The following is a 22,509-nucleotide window of genomic DNA, read 5'->3' as shown; positions in this document are numbered from 1 at the left end:
TTGCAAAGTGACAGAGATCTTTTCTTTTAACTACATGGACAGTTGTGAAAAAGAAGCTGGGTTTCTTCTCTTGTGTAGTAAATCTACAGCCATTTGATAGTTGTGGGACTGAGACAACCATGACCTACATCTCCTTAACGGTTTGTCACAACACAAACACATTTCTCTCGGAATAAAAGGAATGTCATGGATAATGAGATTTAGTCTTTATTTATTTTTTTCTCAGATGAGATCTGTATTATCGTGTGATTTCTATCTTGTATTGTCATGGTGAGTGTGCCAGATGGCTATCAAAACAAGCACATTGTACATATTGGATTAAATTGCAATATGCACAGCAAACACTTTAATTTGGACAAAACACACTGCAATATTAGGACAAACTGACCCACATACATACCCGATACTTTGACAAATCGATCCTCAGGGAGTTGTGCAACTGATCCAACAGCTTAACGAACTTCTCTCTCTGCAAGAAAATATGCTGAATGAATGATACAGTTAATGTAGGAGGCTTAGTGTGACTCACAAAGATTATCATGAAAAAATTCACTGTGACATGAACCTGACCCCAAAGTTGGAGGCAGCAAAGCGGTCTGATGCGGAGATGTTGGTGGTGGCCGTTGTGGTGTGAGCGAAGTAGGCGTTGATGTTGGCCAACAGGTTACTCATGACTGCCGGCACCCCTGGACACATGTACTTTGCAGAGAGACAGGAAAAGTGGCTACACAACCAAAGGAGAAACAGAAAGGGAAGGGGCAGAAGTAGAGATGGGAGAAGGAAAGATAGATTATACTACAGTTTGACCTTTGAAATATTTGTTGATGGCTTTAAAAAGGCACAATGTAGCCTACTGTATACTAATGACTTATATGTGTATATATATATATATTCATGCTATCATTAAAAAGTGAAGGAATTCAGGCCTTATCACCCTCCCATACTATCTTCACAGCTAAACAAACAGAGCGTTTACAGTAAAGTGACAGACACCTACGTCCCAGATCACCTCTGGGACCCAGTGAGACTAATGAGAGAGCCATCCGGTTTGTTGATGCAGTGTTCTGCATTAAAGTGCTAGAGATGGGATGGAAATGTCCCCTGGGCCACACCAGCCCTGCTTCCCTGGGCTCAGAGGAAGCTCATTCAGGCTGGTGGGGAGGACTCATTAGGCTGTGCGATAGACAGACCAGAGAGAGAGGGAGACAGAGGGGGAGAGAGAGGGAGAGAGTGAGATGGAGAGACAGCGAGAGAGAGAGAGAGAGACAGCGAGAGAGTGATAGAGAGAGAGAGAGAGAGAGAGAGAGAGAGAGAGAGAGAGAGAGAGAAGCGGAGAAAGACAGAGAAGCTCCACATGTTTAAGGAGCAGAGGCAGTCCTCAGTCGTACAACACAGCAGGTCACTAAAATTAGCTTCAGCACCGCAGGGTTTATTTGGAAAATTACAGAAGAACTACGTCAACTCCTCTATCGAGTTCAGTTCTGTTGGCAAATAGCAAATACACAGGCAATGAGAAACTCGCTTTAACATTATGCCGTTGTTTCTCAGGGATCAGGGTTCCAAATTTAGATCACACTGGTGTGTAGAATGCTGTGTGATTAAGCAATTTGCTTTTAAACAAGATGTTAGGGAGGTATCAGATGCGGATGGTGATGAAAAGCTCTCAAAAACAATTAGCATGGAAGCCATAGTAAAATCACACATTTGCAGCTCATTCAAACTCTAATTGTGGTTCCCACTACTAAATCCCTATAGAAAGGACACATCAGCGCCTGAAATCTCAATAATTGCAAGAGGCGCTCAAATTTATGCACGTGCCCTAAAGGGTCTCCCATGAATACAATGCTGTACAAGTAAACACTGTATAGACATGCCAGATCATACACATTTTGCATGTACACACACACACACACACACACACACACACACACACACACACACACACACACACACACACAAACACTCAATGTGTACTTTGACGTGATTACATCTGCTATAAACAGATTATTAAATTAATCAAATATGCTGGCAGATAATGCTGTGTGCACTAAAGAACTTAAATGAATGTTATAGTATAAGTATATTAGTATATAGTACGTTGCAATGTGTAACACCTGGACAAAAATCATGTGGGATACCTCCACTATACAGCGGTGCATCTACAGTGACCAAGGCTGCGCAGAGAGAGCCTTCTGAGTTGGGCCGAAGCATTGGCCTCTGGTAATTACCTTCACTGGAGCTAAGGCTAAGAGTAAATAATTAAGGACTCTAAAGCAGTGAGTAAGAGGATGTTCACTCTTCTGGAAAAAGAAAGGTTCTTGAGTGTGTATTTATATACACTGTTTGGCAACACCCACCACAGAGAATACGATGCCACTTGCTAAAGAAAATAAATCATTAATTGTTTAACTTCTGCTTTTTCAATGGCATCCAACACACACATTTTCAACACCCGTATCTAGCTGCAGCAGACCTGCAAATGGTTTGCACTGTTCGACAGTGAAAATATCATAAAGCAATAGAAATAGGCTCTACATTTGGCTCTATAGCAGAATACCTCTATGATACACCGACTGCCATCCAGTGACCTTTTCAAATGAACATGTTTGAAGGCCACACAAATAGCCAACACATTTCTATTGTGCCAACTTGGTATGTGCATGTTGGATGACCTATCACCCAGGGCTCATTAGCAAAAGCATCCAGGGCATGAGCAAGTGAGGACCTCTAAAGAGTGTGCAGCTTTTTCCCTCCACAGTGCTACCGGGATACTATGTCCAGTAATTGATTGTGCCTCTCCCAACAGTGGAATGGAGATATCCAGTGCTTTCTCAGGTGACAGAGGTTTGCCCGGGGGCAAATCACAATAAATGACATCTGTCACGAGTGGTTAGGTTGCTCTATTGCTGGGCTACGGCTTATTGTTGCTCCTGACCATTGTTCTCTCGGTCTTTTGAGATCCATGTTTGGACCTCAGAGATGTCACAGCTAAACCGCATATACAATAAACAAAACGACACAGACTAAAATGTCCATTCTTTCTGTCCTTGGACCATCCTCTAAAATGGTATGAGTTTCCCTCCTCCAGTTCAGTCATTTATCTCATTGCTAATTCACAAAAACCTACACAGCAAATATTGCTGATGGTCAAGTTTTTCACCCTGGAGTCATTATTCTGCCCTCGGCAACAAAAGTGCTGAATGACAAAACTGAACCATTTTTTCTAAGATATTATCTGAAACAGACAGCAATACTGTTGTTATGAACACAGTTCCCAAGGGGACACGAGAACAATAGGGCTACCAAGGTGGAAAAAACAATGACTGCTTATACACCCAAGGGATTCAAACCAAGAAGATAGTAACATCTGTATCAAACCTGAACGAATATCCCTTCACATAGAAACATAGAGCAAACATACAGTGTGCTCAAGAATAGGCAGAGCTGTACATCAACATAGGCATCATATGCCAATTTCTTCTAATATTACACCTTTCATCAGGGTAATTAAATGACACTGTGATGTCAAGCACTGTCGTCTATTCATAAGCAATCCACTGAATACATTTCATCAAAAGGCACTCTGATTTGAGTGTGTGTGTGTGTGTGTGTGTGTGTGTGTGTGTGTGTGTGTGTGTGTGTGTGAGTGTGTATGTGTGTGTGTGTGTGTGCACATCTCTATTCAGGTAGTTCAATGCTTGAGTGAATCGATACACAGAGGGCCATACAGTAGTGTGCAGGTCAGCAGAGGTTTCCGCCAGAGGATATTGACTGTGGGTGAGTTACGGCAGTTACAGGTACAATAGCTATTTTTGACAACCTCTAAAAATGAGCGTTTAGAGTCTGACTGTTGGCTTTAAATGCTTCAGTACCCTAAGGAACTCACAACTGACAGATCTATGATGCTCCATTTAAGGGTTTTATGGGGGTATAAGTACCTCATAGGCACGGGAAATTATACATTCAAGGAAACCCATTGGGCTGCTTCTGAATGCAAATGAATGGATCTTTGCTCTTAGCTAGGGATGTACAAAATACAGTGGGTATATATTTGTAATGGTTCTTAAAATGCTTAAGTTGCGAGTTCCTCTGGCCAACTCAAACATTGGGTGAAAACCCTCTTCTGGCTTAGCCTACATGAGAGGGGGGGGGGGGGAGGGGGGGGGGGGGCAGTCTACCTGCAGTTTTACATGCAGGAGCTGAGCCAGTAGAGCTCTCACTGTTTGGATGTGAGGGGGGGAGAAACACGATCAGTGTACAGAGTGACAGCTTAGGCAAGCCAATTCCTGTGAAGTGCCAAGTGTTACGAACCTTATAGAAAGAACGCATTCTGCGCTACAGCATGCATTAATTTATTACAAAACCATCTAACAACGTAATGTCTTTTGTTCACGAAAAACAAAAAGTGTGTAAGCATTGGGTCCACACAATATTGAAGGGCGCACAGAAAATAAAACAAATGATCCATGTATAGTGTAATAAACTGATGTTGTGATTTTCATTTTGTGGACAAAAGGCTGGATGCACTTCTGACTTTGTGAACACAATAAACTAATTTCAAGGACAAGAGTAATTCTATGCACTTAATAGATATCCTAAGCAAAAATGAAAAGCACAACAGTCAATTTAGTGCAAAACATGAGTCACCTGTTTAGTTTTATCAGTACGAAAGAATGTGCACTCTCCAATATATCGTGGACACAATGCTAATGTTTTTGTGTTTTTCGTGGACAATAGGCATTGGCATGTTAAATGGTTTCATAATAAATTAATTCATGTTGTAGCACAGAATGCGTTCTGCCTATGAAAAAAGGTCTGTTACAGTTGGCACCCCATTCTGTCCTCCTTGCCTCTCTGTGGCCGATGTCATGGCAGCCTTTTCTATGCCAGCAGCCTCCTGCAGACACTCTGAAGTGAGCGCCACCCAGGCAGTGGAGACACCATCTTAGCATCGAGTTTTACAGTCTCAATCTCCAGTGATGTGCGGAGGCCCAAGGGAGGACTCTGACAGGAGGGATGAACAACATTAAAGTATGATTCATTACAAGCAACTCCTCCTGCAGCTAGAAGCCTCCGAAAGGATGGGGGGTGAAATGCAGTGGGAACACTAATTAATTACTGCCGCTTTCAATCTCACAATTGCTCTCAAACACTTGGGAGAGATACTGGGGCAAAAAGAGGCCGAATGTGTTCTAAGCAATGCAACACCTGGGACTTCTGGAACATTCCTACACCGCATGATTTGAGCCACCCGTAGTCCCTGGTAATGCAGTGCTCTCAGCGGGGCTCCACATTACTTTCCGTACACTGAGCTTTGCCTGAAAGCCTTTTGACTTTTGACCGCTTTCATTTTTCTGTGGATGTTAAAACCAGAGAGGGCACACACTCTGTTGCCTTGGGGCATCACAACTTCAGGTGCAGGTGACAACTGCCAGCCAGCTTTTCTTTCCTTTTGTTTTTTTCCTTCTCAGGCAGGCCCTTAAAGGGGGACTTGAGACTGTCAGGGACAGTGGGATGATTTATAAAGCCATCAAGTTTAGAATGATCGGAGACCGAGACTGGCCTGGTCTAAGGAGCTCCCCGCCGCCAGACCCGTTCATATATCCTGGTGAACACACGATAAGTGTCGGCCGTGAAACGCACTCGCCACTCATCTCTCAGACACTTACTGCACGCCTCCGCCTCCTCCTCCACCTGAGCACAGCTGCACCAGCAATTATGAGCTCATCACCCCTCTCCTCTGCTGCATGCCACCAGGCAATCTGGCCTTTGCACAACAGCATCCCTCAGCCCTGCCTGCTGCGTCTACTGCACCCACTGAATGGGCCTTGTCACGTGAATTATGATGATCAATACAACAGGACAGGGTTATGCAGGCGTTTTTAAAAAGAGCCATAATTCATTCAGTCTAAAGGTGCCATAGAGTGGTCGCTCATCTTCCGCCTGTTTACACAGCACTTTAAAAGCACCTCTTGAGTGGTCGTAAGGGATCAATGACAGCCATTCAGACTTAGCCATGTCACACTCACGTCATGGCCTGGTAGATGGATTCCACACCGAAACGCATGGCAAACTCGTCAACGATCTCCTGGGAGACGTCGTCAAAGTAAACCTTCCAGGCCTCATCCCCTTTCACCTCTGGGATCTTCACAGCGCCGCCATTCTTCACCTCAGTCAGGCAGTGGAACAGATTCTGCAAGGAAGAGCACATTATTAATAGCGGTATGGTATGGCCAAACACTAGTTTGGATGTGTACCAATAAGAAATGTCTTGAAACTTCAGATGAACAGAAACACATTTGTGGAAAAACAGCCCCAGACTATGAGTGTGCATTCGAGATGAGGTGGCCCAGAGTACCAGCCATAATTACTGAATTTATAAGCAGTGCCTTCTTCTCTAAGCAGAAAGATATTAAAGCAATTTCATGCTATGTAGAGAGTGCACTTTCGTGATGCACTGGTTTTAACAACTCAACGGTTTGTTAGGAGAACAATGGAAATTCCTCCAGACTCACTGAAACACAAAGCAGGCCATCTTAACAAAAGAGGTAAGAACTTAGGGTCACCATGTGTCCCACTTCGCCTCGTACTGCACAGCATTTTGACCCTTTGTCCGATACTGAGATACTGTCCAGCATGTTCTTTGGTCATTTGTTTTTTAACTGTCAGAAATAAGAACACTTGGATGCATACTTGATCCACTGGGCACATGATCCGCTTATGTCTCTGTGGCATACTTCTCTATTTAATAGCGCTACATTAAAAGCAACAACCTGGCTCATACATATGTAACACAGCCAAGCCATTCTAAAAGCCTGGCTTTCATCCAATGACTGAGAAGGGAGCAGTGAAGGCGATCATCAAGAGGCTGTGACGGCCATCAACCAAACCGTGCAGACATGGGGCCAGTGACCACCTCTGCTACGTCACAAAAAACAAACTTACAAAAACTTTGCACATAAGGTAAAAGCTACGAGATGACATCATGGCCACAAAGGAAAGAAAACATTATTTTACAAAAGAATGGACTGCGACATATTCCTAGATGCATGGCATGGGAATTCCCAAAGAGCGTTCTTGTAACGTGGTAACTTGCGAAATGAGTGTGCCTATGGGATGACAAACAGCACTGTGCTCATCATATCTTTCATATAGTAAAAGCTGTAGCCTGTATCTTTTATGGCCTAACGGGTGTGCTGTGGAATCAACTAGTTGAACCGTGTAGAGATAATTACTAGCCAAAAGACAGAAGACAATTGTGTCCTATTCAGTTAGAAGGACATACCATCGAAGTTTAGGGTCACCTCTCAGTGTTGGTCACTTGTCTCACATTGTCCCACACAAATGTACTACTTGTCCCATATTTGGTCTGTGTGCATCTGGTCCCCCAAGGAGAAGTCCATATCTCAGGGCTGATAAATGCCCCAGTCTAGAGGATGCTTAATGAGAGTGGGACTCACCTCATGTAAACAAGTGTACTGGCCATGGGGTGGAGCCACTTTTTCTTCTCCTTTCATCTCTACGCTGATCTTTAGTCTAATGGCGCCTGACACCGCAGACTTGTCCGTTCTTTTATCTAGAGGGCAAGCAGAAAAGAGAAGAGGTTAAGCCACGGTACAACATTTACTCTTTCAGACTCAAATATGTGTGGGTGTTTTCATTGCTTTGCCAAACTCATACGAGGGAATAGATGTAATCTGTGCTCAAATAAATGGAGTGATGCAGGGCCAGGCAGAGCCAGATCAGGGCCAGATCAGGGCCAGATCAGAGACCCTTGCAGCAGGGTTTAAAGGCATTCCATCAGAGAGCCTTGGTCAACAGTAGAAATGTCAGAACAAAGCTCAGGTGTGTGCCTATGTGCTGCTATCCTGAGGTGGCCTCTTTCAACTGTCCACCCAGCATAGGCCACACACTCGTAAAAAAAATGCCAGGAAATTTCACTTAATATTTTATGGGAGTATAATTTTTTAAGGGTGTAACTTATATTGACCACATCTGAAGCCAAACTGGCACTGTGCTCAGAACTTTTTGCTTGTTAGTCGGAGGGGAACAGATGGAGGGAAAGTAAAATGTCAGACTTTTTAAGCGTGGCCCACATTACTGCTCCAGGAGTAATTAAAAATGCAAAGGAAACTGTAACAAAACACAGACATGCTTATTCACTGGATTGGGAAGGAATATACTAGAGCTCTATTTATCTGAGGGAAAAATGAGAAAAGCACCTACTGAATCTTCCGGGAGTGAAATCAATGATTTTTCTTTTTTTAAGATGCTGTAAGCTAAATTAGTACCTATTGGTAACTTTTGCAACCCATTTTATTGGTCCACCTCTACTATATAAATGGAAGACAGGGATTCCTCCGCCTATTTCAGAGCTTCCTGATACATTATATCATCTGTACTGTGTTTGCATTTTGGGGACATTCTGTCAGATCATACCAGCAGCATCAGGAACTCTGTGATATCTGGTATGGGGAACAGTGTGGCGGCCCTCTACTCACCCAGATTGTACCACACGTCCATTTCTCCACTCAGCATTCGGACCTCGATGATGGTCTGCCCGAGGAAGTCATCAGACTCTCGCTTGAAGTGCTGTTTCACTCGTGACTTGATGTCATCATCCTCATCCCAAACTCTCACCTTAATCCTGTCCGTGGCATTGTGGCACTCGCTGAAAAACAGAGGACAGCACAGTCATGAGCACCCACTTCCCAGCTGCCTGTTAAGGTCACATGCTCCAATGAATCGACAAACAGGGCACTTATTCCCCCCCCCCCTCCCCCCTTACCCCTCTCTGGCCAGACAGAAGGAAGACTTGAAAGGCCATTTGTGGAGGAGATATACCACAGTGACCCACAGTACACAATACTAATGCAATACAGACCATAAGTTCATATTGAGATTGCATTTAGATACGAGAATTTTAAATCTCTCAATATGATTACACAGATTCTTTTCCCATCACTCTTCATCTGGGCAGACTGTGGTTCCATGAGGGAGAAAACAACGGAGGCTTTGTAAATCAAAAAGGACGAGGCAGCCTGAATGTGTCAATCATGGAGCTTTTACTTACAGCTGAACTGACGCATCATAGAAAAGTGAGAGTTTGCATAGACATCCTATGTCATAACTGACCTTTGAAAAGCGAAAACAAGTACAAATCACGTGTTTCGTCAGGAATCATGATAGTATTGAGTTGTAAAGTCCCTTCATTATTTATTTAGACACTAGTGTGCCTATTTAATGTCCTGACAAAGTGCTTTCCTCAGCATCTTAAGTGTTGCATTATATCAATATGTTATGTAACAATATTGGTCCCGGTAAGACAAAGCATTGTCTATGCACCAGCATTACTCATGTCCAATTATCTATGTAGCCACCAGTGGCATGGTGAATTGAGGCACTTACACTGGACCAAAAAACACAACAGAGACCTGGCTAATATATAAGCAGAAGCCACTTTCATGGCAGCCTGACAGCGCTCTTACCACAGGACTGAGGCAGACCCCATAATGAACATTAAAGTGCCGACTCTCACCCACGTAATAAATGGAGCTGTGCCAATAATCCATCCGTTTTATTTGTCAAGGCGCCGCATTATGGCAACTGCAGAGTGCCAAGTTTTACGGCCTCCAGAGACCTCTGTAACCACATGACAAACTTAAGCTTTATTTTTAGGGCCTCTTTTGTTGGTCTGTCATGTCCTGGCATTCATATTTCCTGTATTTTGTCTAGATATATGGAATTGCGGGAAGTAGAGGAAGACCGAGAGAGAAAGACGTAATAATCATCTCTCTCCTCCTCACGATTCCCTGTCAGCTGAAATTGATGTCAGAGCATCCCCATCGGCTCTCTTCAAGGAAGTCCTGCATGGGCACTGTGGAGGCTTCCTCCACCCAAGAGAGAGAAGCAGGCCTGCCTGAAGGAGGAGGGGGAAGGGACAGAAGCTCCACACTCACAGATGGAGGGAGAAAGGTGTGCTGGAAGGGCCTGTCACATGGAGTTGGGGAGGCCAAAGTGTTCTCCCTGATTTGGAAACCTACAGAGTACATTAGATGACTGTGACTGTTTTATTAGATTTACAGGGGTGTTTTTGTCTGGTCCTTCATATTGACGTAGTGGTTATTGTTGCTGTTATTGTATTAGTATGTTATATGCTGACATTACGCCATCTTGATTGAATATATGTACTACTAATTATAATTACTGAATGAGAGTAATATTAATTATAGTCTCAGAGCAATATAATGACACAAATGTAGCAAGACTGATAAAATAAAATAGACTTAAGGGACAGCAAGCGTAAGAGAGGGAGAGGGAGAGGGAGAGGGAGAGAGAGAGGGAGAGGGAGAGAAAGATAGAGACACTGGGGCTGAGTAACTGTATAAGGAGACAGTTGTTAAATTATTTGTGCTTCTAAAAGGTCATGAGTAAAAAGGGAATTTCTTTCCCAAGGAAAGTCTACTTTTTATCCCGCATTAAGTCCTCCCTCTCATTCAACCCCCTTACAAAAGACTCTCTCATATTGTTGATGCTCCCAAATGGGAAGCGTCGGCTTTGAGAATGGTCTCCCACTGGACATATATAGGAGCAGTACAGCTACAGCCCTGCCTCATGGAGAATGAACATGCTACCTGAACCGAACTGACAGCATAATTTGGCTTGTGCAGCGCACTCTCTTTGTCTGCGCACTCAGTTCTGAATGCTGTGGGGCTTTAAGCTAAACTGTTCTTTGGAGCTGTCCATGGTCCTAGAGCTGAGGGAATAGTACACTGTCGACTCCAAGCAAGGATTTAGAACCCTGTCTCTGACTCCTGTATTGAAATGTATGCAGACTGTTATTTATTTTTTTTATAATTTTAAAAGCATTGTTCACCATTGTTGTTGACAGGGCATTGGACAAAATCCCACAATGAGCTAATAAAACAGATGCAGTTTGAAGCGCACACAATTATAGTACTGCAAGGCAGCACTATACTGGACAGATACTGTCAACCATCAAACAGTAAACTATGTTTTATAATGTTATTTTAATTGTCTATAATGTAGGGTTGAGAGGGTTTTTTTTTGGCCAGAGACGAGGTGCCTGGTGTTCTTTTTGTTATTTTTATATCTCCTCACCCACTGGCAAATCTGGTGATGCAGCTTTTTGTTCTTCATGAGTAACACAGCGAGGCTCTTGGGATAAAAACATACATTGAATAGGCAATTCCCCTCATGATAAATCGTGGTCACTAATGAACACATCTCAACATCTGTTTTACCTGCCCCGTCGGCTCACAGGTGTCCTTACTTAAACAAACAACCAGGTTGAGAAATGCAGATTTCATACAAAGTATGGCCACCAACAACTCATCTCATCTGCCTTTTAATTGGCCCCTGGGTCCACTGAGGCTGCGGGCAAGGGGGGTGCGGGCAAGGGGTAGACTGCAATGAACGCATGATCTATGGGTTCCCATAGTGTCCCTGGATGGCAGATGGCCCTGCAGCCCCGCTGCCATCAATATCAAATTACCCAGAGGAATGCGGGGCAAGGTTTCCTCTCCCCATCATATATAACAAGCTGGAAATGCATTGTGTTTTCGTGTTGCAGGTGAGGGGGTACTAGAGGTACACGCCCCTGGTTGATGTATGAAAAGATATGTGGTGGCTTTCTCTACCTTAAGATTTACTAGTAAATATGCTTTAAAATCAAACAGTGGCCATGGATACCTGTGATAAGACCGAATATTTACGAGAGTGTCGCGGTCTTCTGTTCCATTAACAGTGATATTGATAAAATGACACTAATAATTTAGGATTGCCTGCCTCTATTGAGGAAGTAAATGGGAGAGAAATAATAAAAGGCTGACCTCTGGTCTCTCTCTTCCCTTTGTAGATTACAGTAACTATATGTATCTATGACAAATGCTGTTAGATTTATAATGCTGTCAGGGACAGAGTTTGGCTTGGGATAACACTTCATATACAGTTAATATATAAAAAGAGGTAGAGTGACTCTTAACGCAGAGGGCATGAGCCAGGGGTCAGCAGAGCTTTTATGGAGCTTGAGGTTGTGTGGCCTTAAAGGACTACATTTGTGAGGGGAGAGATGACTATTTCTTCATCTGGAGGTCTCTATTTCTTCATCTGGAGGTCATGACTCTCAGGATTAGACTGGGTGGCCAGTGGAAAGGTGAATTAAAAGAGAGAGAGAGAGAGAGAGAGAGAGAGAGAGAGAGAGAGACAGACAGACAGACAGACAGACAGACAGACAGACAGACAGACAGAGAGAGATAGAGAGAGAGAGAGAGAGAGAGAGAGAGAGAGAGAGAGAGAGAGAGAGAGAGAGAGAGAGAGAGAGAGATAGAGATAGAGAGCAGTGCAGTGGATTGGATTGGGGTCAGGCAGCAGAATGTATGGGCTGTGGTTGATTGAACTCATACATTCTAATGTGTTAATCTTTTACAAGTTTATGCCACAAGGGATTCTGAATTCGGACTCATAAATAAGCATTGCCAATATGCTATGGTTTCTGCACACCAAGATATCTGTATCAACATTTAATCATCCACTGAAGGGATGCATTGCCAGCTTCTGAAAGATTAGACATGCAAGGAATATGGGATGTGTGTGGAAAAGATTAAACCACCAGCACAGTCAGTCTTTAGCTGTGCAATAAATACGGTATAATTCAAACTCAACTGTAGGTACCTTTATGCCTAGGGTGCAATTTATCTAAAGCGTTTTATGTTTAGCCTTTTAGGAAAAGCATTCTCTGTTTATGGTTGCAGTTGCACGATTGCTATTTAAGATGCCCATATAACATGGCGCAAGAGCCTTAACGGAGATGAAGGGCAGAAAACCTACGAACTACAAAGCTATGTATTTCCACCAGTAGGCCTACACTAATCAAGTAAGCTATTCCATTTCATAGCTCATAAATAGGCATTTTTCTTCAAAATGTCAAAGCTCTCGTCTTTTAAGGTCAAAAAGAATATAAAACCATGATTAAAAACAGTCATCACCAGGCAGCAAAACAATTATCATCTATTAAAGATGCTGCAAACCGCAGAGACGGTGCACCTGTCCCTTATCTAGCCGCACGGGCCTAATACGCCCATGGAGAGATAGAGCAGACACAGATGGGGTGAAAAGCTAAGCCACTCCTCACCGTAATATGACACTAGAATGATTGTGAGGGGCTCAAGGATATCCTAGGCAATGTGCTTCCCTTCAAGAATATGAAAAGGAATGGGGCCGTTTTGGCTAAGGGGGCCTGAGCTGGTGAGCATCCGCATGTTTCTTCATTATGATCTATTCAGAGCCTCCTAAGAGCCTGCCCTCTTATCAAGAGGAATGCTTATGCAACTGCAAGATAGGGCATAATAGCATAATAGCAGTCATTATGGCAACACAGTGGACTATTTGAAAGGATTTTTAGACAACCTTGCAGTGGGATGTCCTCTGTCAAATCGATACTGCACATAATTAAAAGCAAAGAGAGTTGTGAAAATTGAACAATGGCATGAAGCAATTGAAGCATCCCTGCTTTTACTGTTAACTTGATGACCTATGAAAGTGGGCCTCTCTCGTCATGACACTTCAGGGACTATTTCCACCGCCGTTCTCCTTCTGATGGGGGGGGGGGGGGGAGTTCAAGAGTGACTCACAAGAAGAATTTTTCATCCCAGACAGGATTGAGGTTTCCAAATATGGTCTTGGTCCTGCGTTTGGTCTTCCCCACTTGCACGGTGACGTAAGGATCGCTGGAGCCCGTCTTGTCCTTGGCCTGCAGGCCCTGTGCACACACAACTGGGTAGAGAACACAACACAAGCGTCAGCATCACGTCTGGCAGAATTCACCCCAAAAACAACAAATGTCTTTTGCATTTTATTTGCTTGTAGTAACTTTCTGACTGCCTCTGCCCGAGGCCACAGACATACAAATGCTGCTGTTGGGTTTTATTAGACAAGTCATCACGGCAAAAATCATAAACAGAGAGGGGGCTCTGGTGTGTCGTGCCAGGGGCTCCCTTTGTAGAATCCTGCTCAGTCAATGGCGAGTCAGGGGGGAGCCTAGCCCCATCAATTACTGCACCAGTAGTATTTCACAGTGCCATAAAAGGGGAAAGAGCATTAGGTTATTAAACATAAATGAGTGACACACTAAATTATTCATGTTACATATATCCTGGAGTTGGCTGCAAAAAGAGTGATTGGTGGGGAGTGAGCAGCAGAACGAGCCTCCTCAGAGGGGATGGCAAGGAAGCACAGCGCTGGCTGGAGGAACACTATGGAGAGGCTGGGTGTGTGTGTGTGTGGGGGGGGGGGGGGTGTCTGTGTGTGTGTGTGTGTCTGGGGATGTAGTGACGGTGCTGACGTCCACTGCATCAATGCAGCCTAAGCGGGCTGACTCCCCATGACAGAGATGAAGGGTTTTCTGGGGCGCACACTAAAGGTGCAGCCCGGAACAATCCATGGTATGGAATAACACAGAAAAACGGAATCAATGCGCCTCCGTGTTTATCAAATGAATAATAAATAAATAACGAGTCAATGAATACATTCCAAAATGGGAAACTCAATATAGCCTTAGAGATAAATTAAGGCAGGGCTGTGTTTTTCTTCCCCTTGTGTGTATTGACATCCTGGCAGAAGTGCAAACTTGGCAATAATTCACGGTGTCAGGAGCGGGCAAAGTCAGGTGAAGGTGCACAGCAGACACCAGACACTGACACAGTAAAGGCAGCAAATGGGCTTTCTTACCGTCAGGGCAGCAGCCATTCGTATTTGTTAAATTAAATTCAAATCCAGTTATTCGTCTGGGTATACCGATGTGGATCATAAAGATGAAGGATTTACAGGTCTCATATAACAACCACAATCTTTTAAGACCTATGCATACTTAAACAAAGCTAGAAAACACAGACATTGAAAAAAAACTGGTATAGGCCCAGATAATGTGTAATCTTGTGATTTACATATCATAGTTGTGTGTGATTTATGCAATGTTTGGAATTTTTCAAAACATCCTCTCTTACTGGTATTCAGATATCGCTGCACTGAAACCCAGTTCTGACCTGTAATGGTGATTTTGGCAGACCACTTAGACGTGCCCTCCAGCACGGCCTGCTTGGCTGTCTTCAGGTGCGTGGTGAAGTCCTCCTTGTTGATCTCGAACATCTCCTGGATCATTTCGAACACCTCAGGGCTGTTCTTCTCTCGGATCTTCATGCGCTCCTTCATGGCCATGATGATGGTCTGGGTCTTGTCCTCGGCTCCATGCTTGGAGCTCTTCTCCACCGCTCCTGAGGATGGACGTAGAGACACATAAGCAAACACACGCACAACGTTGCACACACATATGCAGTCACAAAAACAAGGCTATGTCCTCATATAATTACAGAGATTTATACAGATATCCAGCCACCCACCTCCACCTCCACCCCTCCCACCTCCCACACACACACACACACACACATGGATAGGCCATGAGGACTAAAAGGTATGAGTGAAGTAAGCTTTGGAAAGGATTCCAGAACTTGCACTCATGCTTAAACCACTTTGTTGTGCAAGTGCTGACATTTCAGGACGCCTCACCAACCTTAATTGAATTATCTTGCCTGTCATCAGCAGTGAGGTCAAGGACTCAAAACGAAAATTAGTCATGATTTGAGTAAATGCAAAAATAATCAGTTTAACGTCAATCCAAGCATGTCTAATCTAATTCGAAAACAGTGACAATTGTTCCCTGAAGCTTATACTGTATGTCTACGCTAGAATACAGTTTAAAAAGGCAATTTAAGACACATGCAGCATACTGCTGTGAAGATGTTTTAGTGCAGAAAAGAATAGGAAGACTAATCTGTTTAATATGTTAATTAAGGCTTTGAATATAGATTCATACTGAACCTACAAACAACCTGACAATCTTCAACATGTTAAAGCTTCCCTTCAAAGAGGGGAGAGTAAACAGCACTTATGCGTAATATAATAAGAGAACGGCTTAAGCCTGCACTTCAACCTGGAGAAAAGACACTGCTGTTTAGCACATCACACGGCTTAAATGGCATGCATTGAAGTGTCTCTGAAGGTCTTTTAAGTATAACTATTAGGAATTATATTTAAAAAGTTCACTGATATATTTTTCATACTGATCATACTGGAGGACAAATATTCCCTTTTTATATTAATGTGACTGACAGTCAACAGAGATAGAAAATTATATATAAGTAATATCTATGTAAATGATCTACAATGAGAACTTGCCCATCATACCCTTTGTTTGTTTTGTGACAATATATCACATAACACACCCCTAAGCATCACAGAAAGAAAGAGAGATGAAGAGAGAGAAAAAGAGAGAAAGGGAGCAAGAGAGAGAGAGAGGAAGAGGGAGATGGAAAGAAACTCACGCTGTAGACAGTCTGCGTTGAGAAGGTCCTGACACTTCTCATGACACTTGACCCCACATTCAGAGCAGCGCATGCCCTGACGAGCGATGCCCCACAGTAAGCCCTCACACTCATGGCAGTACGTGGGAGCGGTCGCCGTCCAGACCTCAAAGTTGTGGGGTGTGGTGGATGATATTGGGTAGATTAAGGCCTGCAAGGTCTTCCTAAGCACATGCAGTTTCTAGAAGAGAAGAGAACAGGGAGATTGATTGAGCCCTGTTTGGCTGCTGAGCACACCGAGAGCTATTGCCTCACAAATCATCATTTGATCCTTGCTGTTGTCACGCAAGTTTGATGAATTTGTGTCCTTCTTAATATCTGTGTACAGTCATGTCTCATTTTATTTTACGTGTATCTTTTTCTGTGCATATCTGAGAAGAGCCAAACGCCCAAAAAAACTAAAATCTGTAAATTTTCATATTCAAATTTAGCATTAAGCGTTCAACAAAACAACTTGCAAATACAGCTTCTTCTTCTACACTCTGAAAGCATGTATATAAAAAGGACAAAATCAGCATAAATCATGAATTCAAATTGGTTTGGTTCTAGGCTGAATCATCATGGAGATGCTTCCCATGTATATCATGAGATGAGATGACATGAAATTGCACACCCTGCTTCAATCAAAGCACCATAAAGGGCAACTGCGCCAATATGCTAACATGCCTCAGATCTGATGACATGTTTTCCACAGTCCATCTTCATCTTCTGGTGCACATGGCGTATCGATTTATGTTTCCGTATTAGTATATACATGGCTCCCTCTTTGTCCAGCAATCAATTCAGAAGTCGGATCCTGGGGCCCCTCACTCCTTCATGCCAGTTGTGAATCACAATCAGAATCGAACCCTGACCTTAACAGGCCTTTCTCGTTCAATTGGGATGCTTTATTGTCGGAGATCCTTCCGAGTTTCTCTGTCATGTAACCATCGTTTGCTTCTTTGTGACAGGGGGAAATCAATGCGTGCTATAACTTCTGCCTTTTTACAGTGTCTGCTCAGCAGTATGGGGGTGGGTTAGGTGGGGGGGGAGAGACATGGGCAGCAAGAGTTACAGCTGACAGAGACAGTCTATTGAGTTCTCCAACTTCTTCCGCAATGCAATTGGCTGAGAGTTTTATTGCCTCCAGATTCCTGTCTTGCGCCCACACCGCCATTACATTAACAGCCAATAATGTTAACTGTGCGCAAGGATGCAGAAAAAAAAAGAAATAAGCTACCACCACTTTCTTAAAGAGTGGATTACATTAAAACTATTGGAATGGTATTCATTAAGAAAGCTTTTTCCATCAAGAACTAGGTACAGCATTTGTGCTAAAGTCAATATTTGCCTCAATTCCAATTTAGGCATTTCATTTCATGTTAGCATAAGCAAAAGGTGCTTGTGTGGTACTTTAAGCTGCATACTATTAAAATCATACACTTAACTGAGCTGAGCCGAGGCCATAAAGCTCTTTGAAGGGACATAATATCCCTTGGAGGCTTAGTTATGTGCCTGTGGCATTCCTGGTAAAACATTTTATGAACCGTAAACATGACAAAACTTTGCTTCATTTGGCAATCAAGATCATGTGTGACCATGGGTTAAATTGGATACTTCGTTCAGGGACTCATGAACCTCAAGATGAGTACAGATGAGTTTGGTCTTAGGGGAGAACCTGCTTAGGTGTGTTGGGTGGAAAACTACCACCCAAAATACCACTAGACACCTCTAAAGTGGCCACACGTGGTGGTGATGTGTCACATACAACACAGTCAGTTGAAGCATCGCGTGAGCAATAACCCAACATACTTTTTGACATTAACAGGGCACAGGCCATATTGGAAGTCAGACAGTGGGTTTGACGGGAAGCATTTAAAGCCATCCGGGGAAAGAAAGGTCTGAGGCGGAAACATGACTAACCAAGACAGGCAGCAGAGCTCAACCTCTCGTGTCTACTGTGTAAATGAGAGGCATCATTTAATTAAATGAAACAGTCAGGAAAAATCGACTTCTTATTTAATCTGGCAAAGTTTCAACGAACCATATGTGGATGTGTTATCCACAGCTTGGCATGGAGCCATAATAAGAAACGCTTTCCATCAGACTTAAGGCAGCAGAGCCATCTATTGCCTCAGCTTCAAAGGGGCGACCCCCACCTATGTCTTCAGCTGTGCTCACAGGCTCTGCTCAACGCCACTCACACAAATATAGCATCTCAGTTTTGGGCGCCAAGCTTTGGTGGTTCACATTCTGCTTTTTCACTACTCAAAGCATCTCATTTTTCTGATGAGATTTTAATTATTAATTCCCAGCTATTTGTGAGTTTTATTCCAGATGAAATGGGCTCTCCAGAGTGAAAAAAAATGGGGATTGCGATAGAGTTCAGTCGTGTGATGCCCCATTTGCTGACGCTGGTGGCAAGGTAGAGGTTGTTTTCATCAAGTCTCTCTTTGAATATCTGTTGCAAATGACATGGATTTAGCCCCAGAGATCAGACAGCATTGAGGCCAGCAAATGTGACAGCCGCATCCCCTGAATCTCCCTGCTGTTTGCCTCACACTTCAGTCACTGCACGGGTGGAGTCACACTATACTGGATCCCCGTCATAAGCCTTTATCGATTGAAGGCTGCTTTCCTAGACAGAGCAGCACCATCCGATGAAAAACAATATCACCATCACCACCCCCTGCTACCATAGGCATAGTATCCTTGACAACCTCTCATCGTAGAGCTCCAGTTAGTACAATACACATTCTTTGCAGATTAAGTGTGCGTCACAGAAGCCACAGGGCTATGGTGCATCAGGTAATAGCCTCAAGCGTTTAGCGTTTCCATGGCAACCAACTGAGGGACCAGGCCATGGTGATTAATTCGATGACACATTCATTAGAGGAAGTTAGTAAATACGCAATAATGTCAACGCCAAATCCGTGCTGTGCTGACATACATGGACATGAAACTCATGAAGTGTTTATGCAACATAATCATGCGCTTGGTTTCAGATAGTCCTTGTAAGAACCTCTATACTCATTAGTAAGCCACGGAAACATTCTTCAGGACTATTAGTAGCAATGGTGAGAGTCAGGAATTCAAAATAAAATTTTACTTGCGTCACAGATCACATGTCCAGTTTTCGGTCACAATTCAGTAAGGTTGTATTTCTGCTTAGTATTATTAATACAACTGTAGTGCCAAAATACTTGAAAAACCACAAAATTCCAAACAGAATTGATTCGTTTCCAACACTCTAAATCAATATTCTCCTGAAGTACGTTTGTACAACATGTCTCTGTGTTTGTAAGAACACGTTGAAGCATGATTCCTCACAGGGATGCTCTTTCATGTACCTAATGCAGCGGATAACACACCAACATCTGGACGGCCTACTTCTAACTGCTGCTACAATATGTGGCCTGCACGTTTTTATACGAACGTGTGAAAGATACGAATCTGCACCTCAAGCTCTTCATTCCACAAGACTCAGCTTTCTCCAAGCCATTACATGTGGCCACCTTGCAAGAGTCTCCAGTGGATGTGAGCATTATAGTGAAGAATACATCTATCAATGGCCCAGTATCTTAATGGTCCAGTAGAAAAGCAGCTTTTTTACCAGAACCAACAGTTGTCTAGTGTAGACAGCACCAGACTAGTCATTCATTCAGTATTATTAGTAGTTCACTTTGGATGGTAGCAGTAGAATACTACTTTCAAATGCAAACTCTGTGGTATGTGTTAACATGCTTCACTTATAGTACATACAGTAGCAGGAAGGGACTCGTATGCATATAATCTGTGTACGGTATATGCTCCACAAGGATCAATCCTAGTTCCATGACTATATTTCTGAACCAGACAAGCTACAGCACAGGCTTAAAATGCAACTCACACTTTTTCAAGAAAAGATGTGAATTACAGAAAGCAGATGGTTACTCTGCATTGCTTTCCAAAATTGCATTAAAGAGCTTTTTTTTTTTTTTTTTTTTACTTATTCAGTGGATTGCAATCAATTCCATGGAGCTCTGCAGGTCAGCAGAAAAAAAAAAGAAAAGAAAGACTTATTCTTCACGCATTGATTAAAGCTCTCAGCCCTCTCCATCGCTTTGGCTCCGCCGCAGCTAACAAAAAGCAGGGGCCATGATTAAAAGGGGATTGCTGTCTGCATCAAGGGATGGGCTAATCATTCAAACACTCCAAGGTAGTCCTTTTACTGCCATGCCACACTCTGACTCATAATCTAAAATACTGGGAAGAAAGTACTAACCATGCAGCACACTGAGTTTCAGCAGCACAGCTCACTTTCTACACAGGATGTTGTGCAGTACCACACAAAGAGGCTGCTCAAAGTTTCTAAAAAGTTTTTGAATGCGACTCAGTTTGCTCTGCTTTTTCAGACCCTCCCCCCCAATCCCCCATTCCACACCTCAACCATCGTGGCTGGCTGACTTCATGCCTGGCACTTTATGTAAGACACGCTTGGTTGGCTCCCGTTAGCGTGTGACTGCCTGACCAGAGTAAGATTTATAGGAATGTGCCGCGCATATAACTCACAAACACTTACCAGATCCTCGTTGTTCAAGGTAGATCTGTTCACCAGGGCGAACGAAATGCCTGCCTTTCGAGCAGTCAAAGTCTAGGAGAAGAGAAAAGTAGAACAAAACGTCATTCCATCAAACTTATCATGATAAAAAAAAAAAAAGCATGAGTGAGAAAGCACATCGCCATGGGAACTAGCGAGCCACACTTGCATTCATGTGTGTTTTTAATGCCTGTTCACAGCATGTGGAGGTGGGAAGGAATAGTCAGTAGGTACATCTCTATTTAGAAACAAAGAAGTGCCCATTCACTCCCTCTCTGTCTGTTTGTGTGGGTGTAAGTGTGGGTCCAGGTGTTTTGTTTTGTTGTGCTTCCTTCTTTGTACAAGTTGTATAAAATGTGTCCTGGCCTATTATCAACTGCCAATGACTGCTTGCTATAAAACATTTCTTTTCCCTGAGAATTAACATTCTACACATTCCATATATTCAACCATTCCATTGTTTTATGCCTAGAAGTTGTAGCACACTTTACACCTTTGATTCTATTGGAGACGGTCATATTCTTCTTTTTAGCTAATTCTTACAATTAATCATTTTAATGAACCTATCCAAAGCAAAACCTATAAATATTTGATCATTTTTCTCAAGACAAATCATTGGTTGCCTTGTGATAAACTTCTACTCAGATTATTCTCATTGCTTTGTCTTTAAAGTACAATGGCTAAATAGTAAGAGGCCATTAGGCTTATGCATCAAATGCAGTCGTAGGAGAAAGCACACATTGTAGACACTTCCTGTTTACTCAGAACACATTACTGTTGTACTACTCCACAGGGCATGTAAGCAGACTGGTTAACCATTCAGTCATACAATAGAACCCACAGGAACTCAGCATGTAGTCCCAGTACATGATGTGGGTCATTAGACCATCATGTTATTTCAATGTTGCATGCATAGCAATCGCCACAAAATGGCACTCGTACTGAAATAACAATAACTTACCAAAGCCTGGTTTATCCAGTGGCATAAAAGGAGGAGAATGGTAAATTAAGAGAATTAGAATGTTTCTACAAAATAGATTAAAATAGCATCTCAGAAACAGCATTTTGGCATGGGCGTTTCTGCTGCCATGCAGAATATAATGTGATTCTCTCACTAGTAAGCAGAGTGAAAACTATGCAGCTGTGCTCATCATTACTTTGGTATCCTTACATACAGTGAATATTCATTCATGCATTATCATCTGACAATTCACCCATGCTTCTGTATGTATTTATGTATGTACGTATGTATTTATGTATGTTTGTATGTGTGTATTGTTTTTTTTTTTTCAGGTACTGATAATGAAGCTTTTATGAATAATATTTCTGCTGTCTACACTGCACATTAGACTCACAAATAGACAAACACATGACACACACATTTCTTTTGTGTGTATCCAGTGGCACAACACTGATTCACATTAACATTGGGAAGAATTTGGATCAAGAATCTCCAAGTAATGTTGATCGAGAAAGGGTTTTAAAACACTTAGCTAGAGCCAAAGGAGGTAATGC

The 22,509-nt window shown here is 42.9% G+C and overlaps 1 protein-coding gene across 1 annotated transcript in view; it reads right to left on the bottom strand.

The window, feature by feature from the left end:
• The window catches only part of unc13c (unc-13 homolog C (C. elegans)), a gene marked incomplete at both ends in the record, with an annotated part of 98,004 nt that overhangs the window by 63,620 nt on the left and 11,875 nt on the right, over nt 1–22,509 (bottom strand). The window contains 9 exons of the mRNA XM_080843774.1: nt 401–469; nt 571–724; nt 6,030–6,193; nt 7,461–7,576; nt 8,502–8,671; nt 13,653–13,794; nt 15,063–15,290; nt 16,398–16,617; nt 20,977–21,048. Of these exons, the coding sequence (XP_080699900.1) occupies nt 401–469; nt 571–724; nt 6,030–6,193; nt 7,461–7,576; nt 8,502–8,671; nt 13,653–13,794; nt 15,063–15,290; nt 16,398–16,617; nt 20,977–21,048 (1,335 nt within the window). The remainder of the gene's footprint in view (nt 1–400; nt 470–570; nt 725–6,029; nt 6,194–7,460; nt 7,577–8,501; nt 8,672–13,652; nt 13,795–15,062; nt 15,291–16,397; nt 16,618–20,976; nt 21,049–22,509) is intronic.

The sequence above is a fragment of the Sprattus sprattus genome (genome assembly GCF_963457725.1).
Source record: "Sprattus sprattus genome assembly, chromosome: 8".
Taxonomy (NCBI): domain Eukaryota; kingdom Metazoa; phylum Chordata; class Actinopteri; order Clupeiformes; family Clupeidae; genus Sprattus; species Sprattus sprattus.
The sequence above is the reverse complement of the archived record's forward strand: the minus strand, read 5'-3'. Positions and strand labels throughout refer to the sequence as shown.